The sequence below is a fragment of the Lipotes vexillifer genome, unplaced genomic scaffold, assembly GCF_000442215.2.
Source record: "Lipotes vexillifer unplaced genomic scaffold, Lipotes_vexillifer_v1.1 scaffold200, whole genome shotgun sequence".
Classification (NCBI taxonomy): Eukaryota; Metazoa; Chordata; class Mammalia; order Artiodactyla; family Lipotidae; genus Lipotes; species Lipotes vexillifer.
The window spans coordinates 591,178-607,548 of NW_006790475.1; the positions used below are offsets into that span (position 1 = coordinate 591,178).

At 38.2% G+C, this 16,371-nt stretch overlaps 1 protein-coding gene across 1 annotated transcript in view; it reads right to left on the reverse strand.

Annotated features, from left to right (window-relative positions):
• The window catches only part of HERC2 (HECT and RLD domain containing E3 ubiquitin protein ligase 2), a 231,524-nt gene that overhangs the window by 190,185 nt on the left and 24,968 nt on the right, over positions 1-16,371 (reverse strand). Inside the window, 2 exon segments of the mRNA XM_007463762.1 lie at positions 1,192-1,411; positions 10,624-10,761. Of these exon segments, the coding sequence (XP_007463824.1) occupies positions 1,192-1,411; positions 10,624-10,761 (358 nt within the window).

The window sequence follows — 16,371 nt, forward strand, 5'->3', positions numbered from 1 at the left end:
AGGGAAAGATATGTACTAAAATTTAGGAGATAACACTATACATCTAACAGAATGGCTAAAATAAATAAGTGACAACACCACCAAATGCTGACAAGGATATGGAGAAACGGAACCACTCATACATGGCGAATGAGAATGAGAAATGGTACAGCTATTCCAGAAACAGTACGAAAATGTCTTACAAACCTAAACGTAAGACCCAGCAATTGCACCCTAGGCATTTATTCCAGAGAAATGAAACTTAAGTTCACACAAAAACCTGTACACAAATATTCACAGCAGCTTTATTCAAAATACTCAAAAATGATAAACAACTGAGATATCCTTCAAAGGTTGAGTGATTAAACACAATGTGGTACATCCATACATGGAATCCTGCTCAACAATGATGACACATGCACCTACTTGTAAGAATCTCAAAGGAATAATGCTGAGTGAAGAAGCCAACCTCAAAAGGTTACATAATAAACATGGAGAACAGGTTAATGGTTGCAGCTATAAAAAAGGGTTCTTGTCCTGTACCCTGTGGCAGTACTGACAGAAATCTATACCTGTGATAAAATCTCATGCAAACACACACACACAGAGGATTGAAAGCATGCAAAATGGGAAATCTGAGTAAGACGGGTACAATGTATCAAAGTCGATATCCTAGTTGTGATTTTTGTACTACAGTTTTGCAAGTGAAAAACTAGGGAAACTGGCTGAAAGGTATAAGGAATCTCTCTGTATTATTTCTTACAACTGCATGTGAATCCATAAAAGCATCTCTTGCAAGAAAAGAATAAGTAAATCACATTAAGAAGAAAAAAAATGAAGCATCTAAACTAGTTAAGCACTACTACAATGTGACAATTCCCTACCCGGTACCAAAACAAAAAGAATATAATGTTCAGATCCCATTTCAAATCTAGACATGCTGATCTAAACTTCTGACTGGCTTCTACAGTTACTGACAGAACAAGGTCTTTAAAATAATGGTACAGGTTACAGCATAGCCTGTTACTTTATGAGCAAATTGGGAAAGCCATTCTCCAGATTATATGAAACATACAAAAAGGGAAAGAAAGAATAAAATTTCAGAAAACAAAAACAGACTATATTGAAAGCCTTAATTAAACTTTCTTAAACAAAACAGCATGAGTTTTATATTTAGCTGGTATCAGGATTCTTTCTTAATTATATTATTACCTTTTTTTGTCCACAGGAGGCAAAGAAACGCTGCTGCTTTTCCACTTAACTTTGACATTCTCCTGAAAAACAGTTCTATTCAAGGCAATGAAGTATCGTTCCAACACGACGAGTCTCTGCTTGAGCCTCAGGGCTGAAAGGGTGGTGGTGGCTGACTGGATGGCCAGAGCTTGTTGCTCTCTAACCAACACAGAAAGACACTCCTTCAGTTCATTCACCTCTAGAAAACAAGATAAAACATCCAACCTCTGAATATCATGGGCACAGTTTGTTGTAACATTATAAAATGGGTAACAATAATAGGTAATAGCTGAGTGCTTAATATGTGCCACAAACGGTTTTAAGCACTTTACACACATTAGGTAATCCTCACAGGCACCATTAGGAGGTAGTACTGTGCATGCATTCTATGGAGGAGGAAACTGAGGCACAGAGTGCTTGCCCAAGGTCACCCAGCTGAGTATGGCACATGGGAGACCACTCTTAGCCACCATGTTATACTGCCCCTCTGCAAACATGGTATAAAACTTTTTAGCACAAAATTGTGAAGTCAATCCGTATCAGCAACACATTTCCTAGATAGAGAGAATAACTACATCCAGTATTTTCATGTTATAAAACCAAATCCAAAATAAAAACAGTTTGAACAGCATACATGACTGATGAGAGGTAATACATTTACTGGAATATTTCAGAGAAAGATCAAGTAACTAGTCAGAATATGCTATGGGTAAGTAGTATTTCATTATACTGTTCTCTCTACTGTGTATGTTTGAAATTTTCTACACTTAAGGACTTTTTTTTTTAGGTACCTAGAAGAAAATTATGTGAATGAAAATAACTAAAAGGAGTCTTGTCTTACAATTAAGCATAAAGCTGCCTTAAGTTGAACTGTAAACTAAGTTACCTTCCACCAACCCCCTATACCAATAAAGCACCCAGTGGTAACAAGAGCAGGAGATGTCCTGTGCTTGTTTTTCTATCTCTGATATTTATTAGCTATGAAGCCAAAACAGTCATCGCCCTGGTAGCCTCATATCCCAAGAGACAAAAGTCACACACCTACTGACTTCCCCTATATGGAAGACATTTATTTTTTAGCTACCCATGACCTAAACATGCTTTTCCTATGGGAGAGGAGATCATAGAAGGCATCAGATGGATACACCTCACCACTCTCTAGGGAGGCCACCAGGACAAAGCTTCCCTCTCCACACACAGGACTTATGGCACAGAGATGCACATCCAGACACCAGAGGTTGGATGCTAAGTCTGGAAAGCTCCACTAGCTAAAATGGCTAATCATTATAGAAAACTAGATGGAAAAAATATGTTTTTGTGGGTTTTTTTTTTTTTTTTTGAAAAATACTTTTGGAACTTCCCTGGTGGTCCAGTGACTAAGACTCCATGCTTCCAATGCAGGGTTTGATCCCTGCTCTGGGAACTAAGATCCCACATGCTGTGTGACACGGCCAAAAAAGGAAAAAAAAAAAAAATTTTTTTAAATACAGATTTCAGAAACACTAAAAGCAATGTAACAGAAAAATATGAGAAAAACATTAATAAATGTTTTTTTAAAATACTTTAAATTCCAAACTAGGCTCAAGATGAAGAAGCAGGAAGATTTATACATGAAGTACCATCCCTACCCTTCACAGGCATCCTTGCAGAATCACCTTTGGCCCAGCACTGAGAGGTGTCTGAGACTTCACTGAGGTCTCACTGTACATACAGGAGACCTCACTGAGACAAGCCCTGCCAAAGACAGTTTGTCTACACATCCCCCATTCAGAATTTCTTCCAGAAATCAGACCTAAGAAAAGCTTTACCTTCCTGAATAATCACTATGTTTTCTACTTTGAAATAATAATACGTCTCTCTTCTGCGTGGCTGCAAAGCCCAGAGACAACCGTGAAGCTCAGAGAGAGCCTTCATGCCCTTGAGCATCTGCCTGCTCTCCTTCCTGATGTCCTAATGGTGCTTGCCCTGCCCAACTCCTAATGCCTAGTCAATCAGTCATTTATTGTAAGATACCTTGAAACAAGTAGGTGAGTAAATAAAGTAACAAAGAAACAAATCATGGAGACCATGGGGAGAGCCAGCAGAACTCCCATCCCCTGTCAGTAACAAGATATACCACACTCTTGCCCTGCCGGAACGATGTCACAGAAAACCAATCAAACAGAGTCTCAGAACATAACATGAAGATGTCCATGTTTCAAAAGAAAGTCACTCATCACATCAAGAGCCAGGATGATCTCAAAATAAATTTTAAAAAGACAATCAACAGATGTAAACACCAAGATGACAGAGACGTTAGAATACTCTCATAAAGATTTTAAAGAAGCCACAATTTTAAAAAATGCTTCAAAAAGCAAAAACAAACACACTTGAAACATATGAAAAAATAGAAAACCTAAGACAAGAAAAAGGAGATTTATTTAAAAAAGAAAAAAAAGAACCAAATGGAAATTCTGGAACCAAAAAACCTAATAACCAAAATAAAGTTTGGTGAAAGGGCTCAACAGTAGAATGGAAAAAAATAAAGATGAATCACTAAATTAGAAGCCAGAAGTTGCCAATCGAATAAGGAGAGAAAATACACTGGAAAAATAAAATTACACTGAACTGAAAACATGCTAGAAGGGTTCAATGGCGCATTACATGAAGCAGCAGAAAAGCTCAGTAAACTCAAAGACAGGGCACCATAGTTCACCCAGTCAGAGCAACAAAAAGAAAAAACAATGAAAAAATGTGAAAATAGTTTAAGGGATATACGACACAATATCAAGCAGACTTCACAGGGTCCCAGAAGAAGAGGCAGAGAAAGGGACAGAAAACTTATTTGATGTAATATAGGTAAAAACTTCCCTAACCTGGGGAAGGAAACAGACATTGAGATCCAGGAAGTCCAGAGAGTTCCAAACAACAGAAAACTAAAGACACCCATAACAAAACACATCATAATTAAAATGTCAAAGGTTAAAAATAAGATGAAAATCTTAAAAGCAGCAATTGAAAAACAACTTGTTAGATGCAAGGGAACCCCTATAAGACTGTAAGTAGATTTTCAGCAGAAATTTTGCAAGGCAGAAGAGAGTGGCATAATATATTCAAAGTCTGAATGAAAAAAACTTCTTTACCCAACAAACATATCAAGCAGCAAGTGGAGAGATAAAGAGTTTTCTAGACAAGCAAAAGTTAAAGGAGTTCATCACCACTAATCTAGCCTTAATAGAAATGATAAAAAGAGTTCTTTAAGCTGAAAAGAAAGAGAACTAATTAGTAACAAGAAAACATTTGAAAGTATAAATCTCACTGGTAAAAGTAAATATATAATAAAGGTAGTGGATTGATAATTTAAAAACTGAGTATAAAGGTTAAATGACAAAAGAAGTAAAAATATAACAAACAAGGGATATATAAGATAAAAAGTTGCAAATTATGACATCAAATACACAAAACATGGGAGAGGAGGATAAAAATGCAAAGCTTAGAATATGTTCAAACTATGTTTATAAATAGAATGTTATAAATACAAGCTGTTATATGTAAGCTTCATGGTAGCCACAAAGCAAAAAACTACAGTAGATACACAAAAGATAATGAGAAAGGAATCTAGGCATACCACTAAAGAGAATCATCAAATCACAAAGGAGAACTACAAAACAGCCAGGAACAAAACAATTATAATGGCAATAAAAACAAACATTATCAATAACTGTAAATGTAAATGGAGTAAATTCACCAATAAAAAGACACAGAGTGGCTAAAAGGATTAAAAAAAAAAAGAACTCATCTATATACTGCCTACAAGAGACTCACTTCAGACATAAGGACACAACACACAGACTGAAAGTGAAGGGATGGAAAAAGATATTCCATGCAAATGAAAACCAAAACAAAGTTGGGGTACCTATACTTACATCAGATAAATAGATTTTAAAACAGAAGTGTAATAAGAGAAAAAGAAGGGAATTACATAATGATAAAGGGGTGAGTCCAACAAGAGAATATAACATCTGTAAATACTTATACACCCAACATAGGATTAACTAAATATAAAGCAAATCTTAACAGACCTAAAGGGAGAAATTGATAGCAATACAATAATAGTATTGTATTATAGTATAGTAAAGGGCTTTAATACACCCCTTACATCAACAGATAAATCATCCGGACAGAAAAATCATTAAAGTAACATCTGCCTCATATGACATGTTAGATCTGATGAACAGATATATACAGAACATTCCATCCAAAAGTAACAGAATACACATTCTTCTCAAATGCACATGAAATGTTCTCCAGACTATCACATATTAGGTCACAATAAACTTAATTAGACTGAAATCACATCAAGCATCTTTCTGAACCACAAAGTTATGAAACTGGAAATCAATTACAAGATGAAAACTGGAAAATTCACAAATATGTGGAGATTAAACAACATGCTACTGAACAACCAATGGGTCAAGGAAGAAATCAAAAGAAAAACAAAAAAAATACCTTGAGACAAATGAAAATGGAAATACAACATACCCAAACTTATGGGATGTAGCGAAAGCAGTTCTAAGAGGGAAGTTCAGAACAATAAATGCCTACCTCAAAAAAACAAGAAAAATCTCAAATAAACAAGAAACCAGATAGCCTAAATAAACACCTCAAGAAACTAAATAAATAAACAAATAAACCAAAAAAAACACAAATGAAGCCCAAAGTTATTAGAAGGAAGGAAATAACAAAGATCAGAGTGGGAACAAATGAAAGAGACTACAAAGACAATAGAAAAGATAAATAAAACCAACAGTTGTTTTTTGAAAAGATAAACAAAACTAACAAACTGTTAGCTTGAATCACCAAGAAATAAAGAGGGCCCAAATAAATAAATTCATAAACGAAAGTGGAAATGTTACAGCTGGTACCACAGAAAGACGAAGACAACTTAGAAGAAATAAATTCCTAGAAACATACAAACTGCCAAGACTGAATCATAAAGAAATAGAAAGTATGACCAGACCAATTACTTGTAAGGAGACTGAATCAGTAATTAAAAACCTCCCAACAAACAAAACTCCAGCAAAACCTTCAAAGAAGAATTAATACCGATACTTCTCAAACTCTTACAAAAAAAAATAGAAAATGAGGGAATACTTCCAAACTCATTTTACAAGGCCAACATTACCCTGATACTAAAACCAGATAACAAAACCACCAGGCAAGAAAATTATAGGACAACTTCCCTGATGTTCACAGATGCAAAAAACCTTCAACAAAATATTAGCAAACCAAATTCAACAATACATTAAAAGGATCATACATCATGATCAAATGGAATTTATTCCAGAGATACAAGGATGGTTCAACATACACAAATCAATCAATGTGCTATATACCACATTAACAAACTGAAGGATAAAAATCATGTAATCATCTCAATAGATGCAGAAAAAGCATTTGACAGAATTCAATATCTATTTATCATAAAAACTCTCACAAAAGTGGGTACAGAGGGACCATACCTCAATGTAATAAAGGCTATATATGACAAGCCCAGAGCTAATATCATACTCAATGGTGAAAAGCTAAAACATTTCCTCTAAGATCAGGAATAAGACAAGGTTGCCTACTCTCACAACTTTTTTTTAACACAGTATGTGAAGTCCTAACCACAGCAATCAAACAAGAAAAAGTAATCCAAACTGTAAAGGAATAAGTAAAACTGTCACTGTTTGCAGTGACATGACAGCATAGATGGAAACCTAAAGACACTCCAAAAAACTACCAGAACTTGTCAATGAATTTGGTAAAGTTTTAGGATACAAAATTAATAAACACAAATCTGCTGCATTTCTACTCATGAACAATGAACTATCAGAATGAGAAATTAAGAAAACAGTCCCATTTACAGTTGCATCAAAAAGAATAAAGTACCCAGGAATAAATCTAAGGAGGTAAAAGAACTGTAGTCAAAAAACTGTAAGACACTCATGAAGGAAATCGAAGACTACACAAACAGATGGAAAGATATACTGTGCTCGTATACTGAAAGAATTAATATTGCCTAAATGACCATACTACCCATCTACAGATTCAATGCAATCCCTATCAAAATCCCAATGGCATTTTTCACAAAACTAAAACAAATAATTCTAAAATTTGTACGGAAACACAAAAACCCCAAATAGCTAAAACATTCTTGAGAAAGAAGAACAACGTTGGAGGTATCATGCTCCCTGATTTTAAACTATACTACAAAGCTACAGTAATCAAAACAGTATGGTACTGGCACAGAAACAGATACATAGATCAATGGAAAAGAATAGAAAGCCCAGAATGAACCCATACTTATATGGGCAATTAATCAAAAAGAGGTAAAAATATACAATGGAAAACAGACAGCCTCTTCAACACATGATGCTGGGAAAACTGGACCGCTACATGCAAAACTGGACTACTCTCTCACACCATGCACAAAAAAAATTCAAAATGGATTTAAGACTTAAATGTAAGACCTGAAACCATAAAACTTCTAGAAGAAAACACAGACAGTACACTCTTTGACACTGGTCCTAGCAATATCTTTCTGGATATGTCTCCTCAGGCAAGGGAAACAAAAGCAAAAGTAAACTAATGGGACTACATCAAACTAAAAAGCTTCTGCATAGGGAAGAAAACTATCAACCAAAGGATAAGGCTTATACACTACCAAACATAAAATAGATAGCTAGTGGGAAGCAGCCGCATAGCACAGGGAGATCAGCTAGGTGGTTTGTGACCACCTAGAGGAGTGAGATAGGGAGGGTGGGAGGGAGGGAGACGCAAGAGGGAAGAGATATGGGAACATATGTATATGTATAACTGGTTCATTTTGTTATAAAGCAGAAACTAACACACCAATATAAAGCAATTATACTCCAATAAAGATGTTTAAAAAAAAAAGGATAAGGCTGCCTACTGAATAGGAGAAGACATTTACAAACAATATATCTGATAAGGGGTTAATATCCAAAATATACAAAGAACTCACTTAAATCAACATCAAAACAAACAAACTACCCAATTAAAAAAATGCAGAGGATCTGAACAGATATTTTTCCAAAGAAGACATTTAAATGGCCAACAGGCACATGAAAAGACGCTCAACATCACTAATCATAAGGGAAATGTAAATCAAAACCACAGTGAAATAGGTATCACCTCACACCTGTCAGAATGGCTATTATCAAAAAGGCAACAAATAACAAGTGTTGACAAGGATGTGGAGAAAAGAGAAGCCTTGTGCACTGTTTGTGGGAATGTAAATTGGTGCAGCTACAATGGACAACAATATGGAGATGTCTCAAAAAATTAAATATAGAACTACCATATGATCCAGCAATCCCACTTCTGGGTATTTATACAAAGAAAACAAAAACACCAATTAGAAAAGATATAAGTACCCCTATGTTCATTGCAGCATTGTTTACAATTGCCAAAATATGAAAGCAACCTAAGTGCCCATCAATAAATGAGTGGATAAAGAAGATGTCATAAGTATAGATACAGATACACACACACACACACAAAATATCACTCAACTATAAAAAGGAATGAAATCTTGCTATTTGCGACAACATGGATGGACCTAGAGGGTATTACGTTAAGTGAAATAAGTCAGATAGAGAAAGACAAATACTGTATGATTTCACTTATATATGGAATCTAAAAAGTGAAACAAATAAATAAACATAACTAAACATAAACAGAGTCAAAGATACAGAGAACAAACAGGTAGTTGCCAGTGGGGAGAAAAGTGGGAGGTGAGGGAGATTAAGAGGTACAAACAACCAGTTGCAAAGGAAATGAGTCAGGGCTAAAATATGACACAAATGAACCTATCTACAAAACAGAAACAGACTCACAGACATAGAGAACAGACTGGTGGTTGCCAAGGGGGAGGAGTGGGGAAGGGATGGATTGGGAGTTTGGGACTAGCAGATGCAAAGTATTATATATAGAATGGATAAACAACAAGGTCCTACTGTATAGCACAGGGAACTATGTTCAGTATCCTGTGATAAACCATAATGGAAAAGAATTTTTAAAAGAATGTATGTATGTGTATAACTAAATCACTTTGTCATACAGCAGAAATTAACACAACATTGTAAATCAACTATACTTCAATAAAAAAATGAGTTATGGGTATGAAATGTAGTGTGGGGAATACAGTCAGTAATTAGGTAACATTTTTGTATGGTAACAGATCATAACTAGACTTATTGTGATGATCATTTTGAAATGTATAGAAATATCAAATCACTATGTTGTATAACAGGGAGTAACACAATGTTGTAGGTCAATTCTACTTCAAAAACGAAGAAACAAACTCATAGGAAAAGAGATCAGATTTGTGGTTACCAGAGGCAGGGGGTGGGGGGAGGGGGGATTGGCTGAAGGGCGTCAAAAGGCAGAAACTTCCAGTTATAAGATAAGTAAGTATGAGGGATGTAATGAACAACATGATAAAGATAATTAATGCTGCTATATGTTAATATGGAAGTTAGAAAGGAAACCCTAAGATTTCTCATCACGAGGAAAAAATATTTTTTCTATTTCTTTAATTCTGTATCTATATGAGATGATGGATGGTCACTGAATTTTTTGTGGTAATCATTTCATGATATTTGTAAGTCAAACCATTATGCTGTACACTATACACTGCTTTATGTCAATTATATCTCAATAAAACTGGACAAAAAAAAAGTTTAACACAGAATTACCACATGATCCAGCAATTTTACTCCTAGGTATATACACAATGAATTGAAGCAGAGACTCGAACTCGTGTACACCTATGTTCTTAGCAGCACTATTCCCAACAGCCAAAAGGTGGAAGCAACTCAAATGCCCATCCACAAATGGATGAACAAAATGTGGCATATACATACAATGGAATATTATTCAGTCTTAAAGAGGAAGGAAATTCTGACACATGCTACAACATGAATGAATCTTGAAGACATTATGCTAAATAAAGTAACAAGCCAGATACCAAAAGACAAATATTATGATTCCACTTATATGAGTTAACTAGACTAGTCAAAATCCTAAAAACAGAAAGTTAGTGGTTTCCAGGGGCCTAGGGAAGAAAGGGGAGTTATCATTTAATAAGTACAGAGTTCCAGTTTGGGAAGATGAAGAGGCTCTGGAAATGGGTGGTGGTCATAACTGCACAACAGTGTGAATGTATTTAATGTCACTGAACTGTATACTTAAAACTGACTGAAATGGTAAAATGTATGTTATGCACAGTCTATTACAATATAAAAAGTTTTAAGTTTAATTTTTAAAAATTCTATGACCAAAAACAAGTCCACCTACTCTATCTAGAAAATGAGTGCTGGATCAATCGTTCCAAAGTACCAAAAGTTCAGAAGATCATAATACCTGGTTGCTTGCCCCACACCCAGCTCTCTAGGATTGATTTGGCTCTATATGCAGGTGCAGGAGTTTCTTCCTCTTCTTTTTTCTCTTTGTCATTCAGATCTTCTTTCTTTGTTCCAATCTGCGTATCAACACCATCATCTGGAAAATTTTTTTAAAATTTAAGTGTATAAGTTGCTTTTTAAAATGTAACATCCACTTGCCAACACCATCATCTGGAAAAAAAATTTTTAAATGTACATGTATAAATTGCTTTTTAAAATGTAACATCTCTTTGCCAGTCCCTCCCAGAAATGGAAAGGTTAAGTTACAACACACATCATTAGCTGACCATTTGATGGTTGGGAAAAAAAAAATTACATGACTCATCAACATAACAGAAACAGTGTGATTTATTAAGTAATGAATAGCCCAGTGACCCTTTTAATTTAAAAAATCGATATTCAAACTGTTCTTTGAAGCATGTCTTCCAAAATATTCCAATTTCCTACTACATCTCACAACTAAGAAACTTAGTCTTTGATATTAACATTAATTGTTTTCATCCAGTGATTCCCAACTTCTGTGTGTCCACGGGAAGGGAGGATGTGGAATCCGAGTATGATTCACCGATCATTTTCAACTCCATACATTGCCCTACTCCACCACCAACTGAGAACCAGTGCTACACAGGGCCACTATCACTGAGGGAGTGTAATTCAGGAGCACTGCAATACAGCAGAAACGTGAGAACCACGACTTTAGGACACTGACAAGTTTCAGTCAAGAAAAAAGGTCATGAAACTCCTTACACAGTAAGTTAAGAGAGAACTAATATTAACATTGAGGTGTAAATGTGTCCTAGCCTAGAAAGCCCTTACTAAATGAACTATTTTCTAAATGACATAATTAGAAATATACAGTTAACCCTTGAACAACATGTGCAGTTGAAAATCCGCATGTAACTTTATAGTCAGCCCTCCACATGTGCAGTTCTTCCGAGTCCAGCGATTCCAACAACCAAGGATCAGGCAGTGCTGCAGTATTTACTACTGAAAAAAAAATCTGCTTATACGTGGACCTGTACAGCTCAAACCCATGTTGCTAGCGTCAACTGTACATCTAAATCTGTGAAAGAGAATATATCATATCACAAACAGTAAGGAGTATCTAAAAATACCTAAAACCAACAAGGGACAAAAGAAACTCCTAAATTCTATCAGAAAAATATCAGATATCCAACAGAAGGAACCCCAAACAGCTAATGCTATGAAGAGATACTCAAATTCATATTTAGAAAAATATAAATTAAAATAATGAAGTATTATATTATTTTACACTCACCAAATTCACAACTGTTAGAAAGCTAAAATATAAGCTCCAAAGCAGTAATTTTTTTTTCCTTTTTCATCTGGTTTTGCTCTCTGATATATCCCAAATGCCTAGAACAACGCATGCCAGGGAATAAGCCCACAATGATGAGTTCAGTAACTAAATAATGCCAAGTGTCAGTAGAAATGTAGGGCTGGAGGCACAAATCTTCAGACACAGCTGGTGGGAGGGTGGACCCCGCAGCCTACTTGGAGAGCAATCTGGTACAGCTGAGTTACATGGAAGGTCCTCCAGTCGCCCCGAGGGGCTATGCCCACAGAGCTCTCACACAGGCCTGGGATTGGGGGGATGTGGAAGACAGAGACCCGCAGCAGTCTAATGACCCTGGACACAACTTAAAAATATAGTGCTTGGGCTAAAGAACCACACACACTCCATGTACACAAACTTACAATGCATGCACATACACAAACATACAATAGTATGCTTTAAATGACCAGACTGGCTGTGGATCCCAACCCTGGGGAGGTTGACTGGCATTCCCTGGAAGAAGAGGTGGGCCATCAGGACCCCAAATCTTCCCTGTAACCACCCAGAAGATCCTCACTATGAGTGACTGGACAGGGACAGGAACCGAAAGCCTGGGCTTTATTTGGCTAGAAATCTAAACTACTGAGGGAATGTGGAGAAGGGGGAGGAGGGAGAGAGGGGCAGAGGGAGAAGAAGGGTGCACTTTGGGAAAAGGCAAGGCTGCAGCAGAGGATGGTGTCCATGCATCACCTCTGGGCTGTAGGTCCAGTACTCTCCCACTACACCACTCTGCTGCCTCTGTCACAACAAAGAGCCTGATCCCCAAGGTTGTAGAGAAAACACCCAGGGCAGCCATGGGCACAGCAAAGTGGTTAATTCAAGCCCAATGTAAGCCCAGCATCCTTAAACCCTATAAAGTGACCTTCGCCATGGGGCATCCCCTTACCCTGACAATACTGAAGCTTTCTGGAGAAAAACAAATTAAATTTGAAACAAAGGTCCACAATTTAACGCAAGTGGAACTCCAAAGTTTACTGCAAGAACTTATACAATAAGAAGACAGGGCGGGCTTCCCTGGTGGCGCAGTGGTTGACAGTCCACCTGCCGATGCAGGGGATGCGGGTTCGTACCCCAGTCCGGGAAGATCCCACATGCCGCGGAGCGGCTGGGCCCGTGAGCCATGGCCGCTGAGCCTGTGCGTCTGGAGCCTGTGCTCCGCAATGGGAGAGGCCACAACAGTGAGAGGCCTGCGTACCAAAAAAAAAAAAAAAAAAAAAAAAAAGAAGAGAGGGCTTCCCTGGCGGCACAGTGGTTGAGAGTCCGCCTGCCGGTGCAGGGGACACAGGTTCGTGCCCGGGTCCAAGAGGATTCCACATGCTGCGGAGCGGCTGGGCCCGTGGGCCGTGGCTGCCGGGCCTGCGCGTCCGGAGCCTGTGCTCCGCAATGGGAGAGGCCACAGCAGTGAGAGGCCCGCGTACCGCAAAAAAAAAAGAAGACGAAGGGCTTTGGTGCCACTATGACACAGGTTCTGATTTAACTTAAGTATCTGCTGAAATGTACCAACTGGCAAACCTTCATGAATTTAAATCAATACTGGGGCTCAAATTACATGTATAGCTGGGGATCCCACTAAATCTAAACAAAGCAGCCCATATAATATTAGGGGAATTACTACCTATAATCTAGAAGACAAATACATTTGCTTTGCCTTAACCATCACAACTATTATTGCCTTAAACTCCCCATGGTCACAGCACCCATTGCCCTAAAATATCCCATAGTGGGCATGGACATGGACACAATGAGTAATAAATTAAAATTAAACTAAGTGGGACTTCCCTGGTGGTGCAGTGAGTGGTTAAGAATCTGCCTGCCAAAAAAAAAAAAAAAAAAAAAACCCCCCTGCCAATGCAGGGGACTCAGGTTCGAGCCCTGATCCGGGAAGATCCCACATGCCGTGAAGCAACTAAGCCCGTGTGCCACAACTACTGAGACTGCACTCTAGAGCCGGCGAGCCACAACTACTGAAGCCCGCGTGCCTAGAGCCCATGCTCCGCAACAAAAAGCAGCCACCGCAATGAGAAGCCTGCGCACCACAAAAGAGTATCCCCTGCTCGCTGCAACTAAAGAAAGGCCGCACGCAGCAACGAAGACCCAACGCGGCCAATAAATAAATAAATAAAATTTTTTAAAAAAGTTAAACTAAGTATTTAGCAATTACAAATTGGCTTGACAAACACAGCACCTGTTTATGGGTTGAATCATATCCTCCCAAAAGATGTTCAAGTCCTAGCCTCCAGTAGCTGGGAATGTGACCTTATTTATAAAACTAAGGTCTTCGAAGATAATCAAATTAAAATGAGGTCATTAGGGTGGGCCCTAATCCAACATGACTGGTGTCCTTACAAAAAGAGGAAATTTAAGCACAGAAAGATATGCACAGAGGAAAGACAATATGAAGACACAGGGAGAATATGACCAACTACAAGCAAGAAGAATGCCTCGGAACAGAGCCTTCTCTCACAGCCCTCAGAAGGAAACAACCCTGCCATCACCCTGACTTTGGACCTGCAGGGTCCAGAGCTGTGAGACAATACACTTCTGTTGTTTAACCCACCTAGTCAGTGGTACTTTGTTACAGCATCCCTAGGGAATTAATACAGATATGCCCCCCTTAGCACCCTCAGAGACTCCTTCACTGAAGAGGCTTCAGCAACCTTCTCTCATGCCCCCTGGGGGTCTCTGGACCACATATGATGACTAGCTGTTGCCCTGGGGCTTCAGATGCAAGAAACTGCCCTTCTCAGCCCTGCACTATACTGTACCTCATCAGCGTGGAAACTGCTGGTCATGAGCTTTCCTGAGAACAAAGGCTGGCCCCAGGTACACATTTTTACAAACCTTTGGGACACAGCCTTTTAGAGTTGCTCTTTTTGGGCTCAAGGACCCTAGGAATCTCTTCCCTCACAGATACCCAAAATATAAATCAAAGTCTCTACATATATTAAGACCACAATACGAGGCCTCAATTGCCTTATCCTTGTAAGGATAAGAACAAGGACACTCCTTACCCCTTTAGAGTTCCAGACATTACTGACAGCGACCAAGGCACTCATTCTGCTTCTCAGCATACACACGCTGGGCTCTTAAAGAAGGCATTCAATGACACTTCTGCCTCCCCTATAGGGGGAGGCAGCAAGTTTACTGAGATGCATAATAGACTCCTCAAAGAACTCCTATTTAAGTTACAATGTGGCAAATGGAATTTTGTCACTACTGCCACAAGCACTGAGCAACCGAAACTGACGCACCCTGGGGAGGCATACTCCCCCACACCAATGGCACACGGGTCACTCAATCGCCTGTATCAACAATAATAGAGGAGACTTGTAAAGTTCATGCTTTTGACAACCGCCTCACCATGCGGTCCTCCCTCTCCTGGTCAATGCCAACTCATTTCCTAGGGGGCAATACTCCTCTTCCCTAAAAGTCACGGTCATCACCAACGTTTAAACTGATGTCACAGCATCAGAAGGCCAACTGTGGTATAAGGCCTGAAAGTAACGTTCTACATTTTTAAAGTGCTGAAACAAAACAACTATCAATCAGAATGCTGTATCTAACAAAAATATCCATCATTCTCAAATGAAGAAAAACTAAGAGAATCTGTAGTCAGCAGACCTGTTCTAATAGAATTACTAAAGGAAGATCTTAAGATAAGGGAAACAATACCAGAAGGAAATCTGGAACAACCGGAATGAAGAATGAGTAACAGCAATGGCATGTACCTGAATAAGTGATCAACATTTTATACATGCACCACCCAACAACAGCAGAACAGGCATTCTTTCTAAAGTACACACCGAATACTCACCAAGACAGACCACATCCCAAAAAGGTAGGACTTAAGTAGAGGGGACAAAAAGGCAGCAGCTAATGGAAAATGAAAATAAGCTTACATGTACTATACAAAGTACCTGGCCAAACAACAGGGCATTATCCTTTTTAATCCTTACAAACAATTATTCAAGGAGGCAGGCTTTTGTTTCCAGTTCACAGATGCGGAAGAAACTGTACCTCACAGTGTAGCCCAGCCACAGAGCTCAGGTTAGAACACGGTGCTGGCTCTAACTGCTAGGTAGGCCCTGCTCACCAGTGGGGTCCACCTATAAGGCTGGGAGCGAACTCCAGCCCAAGGCTGGTTTATGTATGGTCCAAAAGCTAATAAAAGATTTCACATTCTTAAATGATTGAAAAGTAATACAAAAGAAGAATAATATTTTGTGATGAAAACATTATAAAAACTTCACATGTCGGTGTGCACTTAGTTTTGCGTATGGCTGCTCTGGCACAACTGCAGGGTTCCATAATTACCAAATAGTTAGGGTCCCTAAAGCTTAAAATATTTAC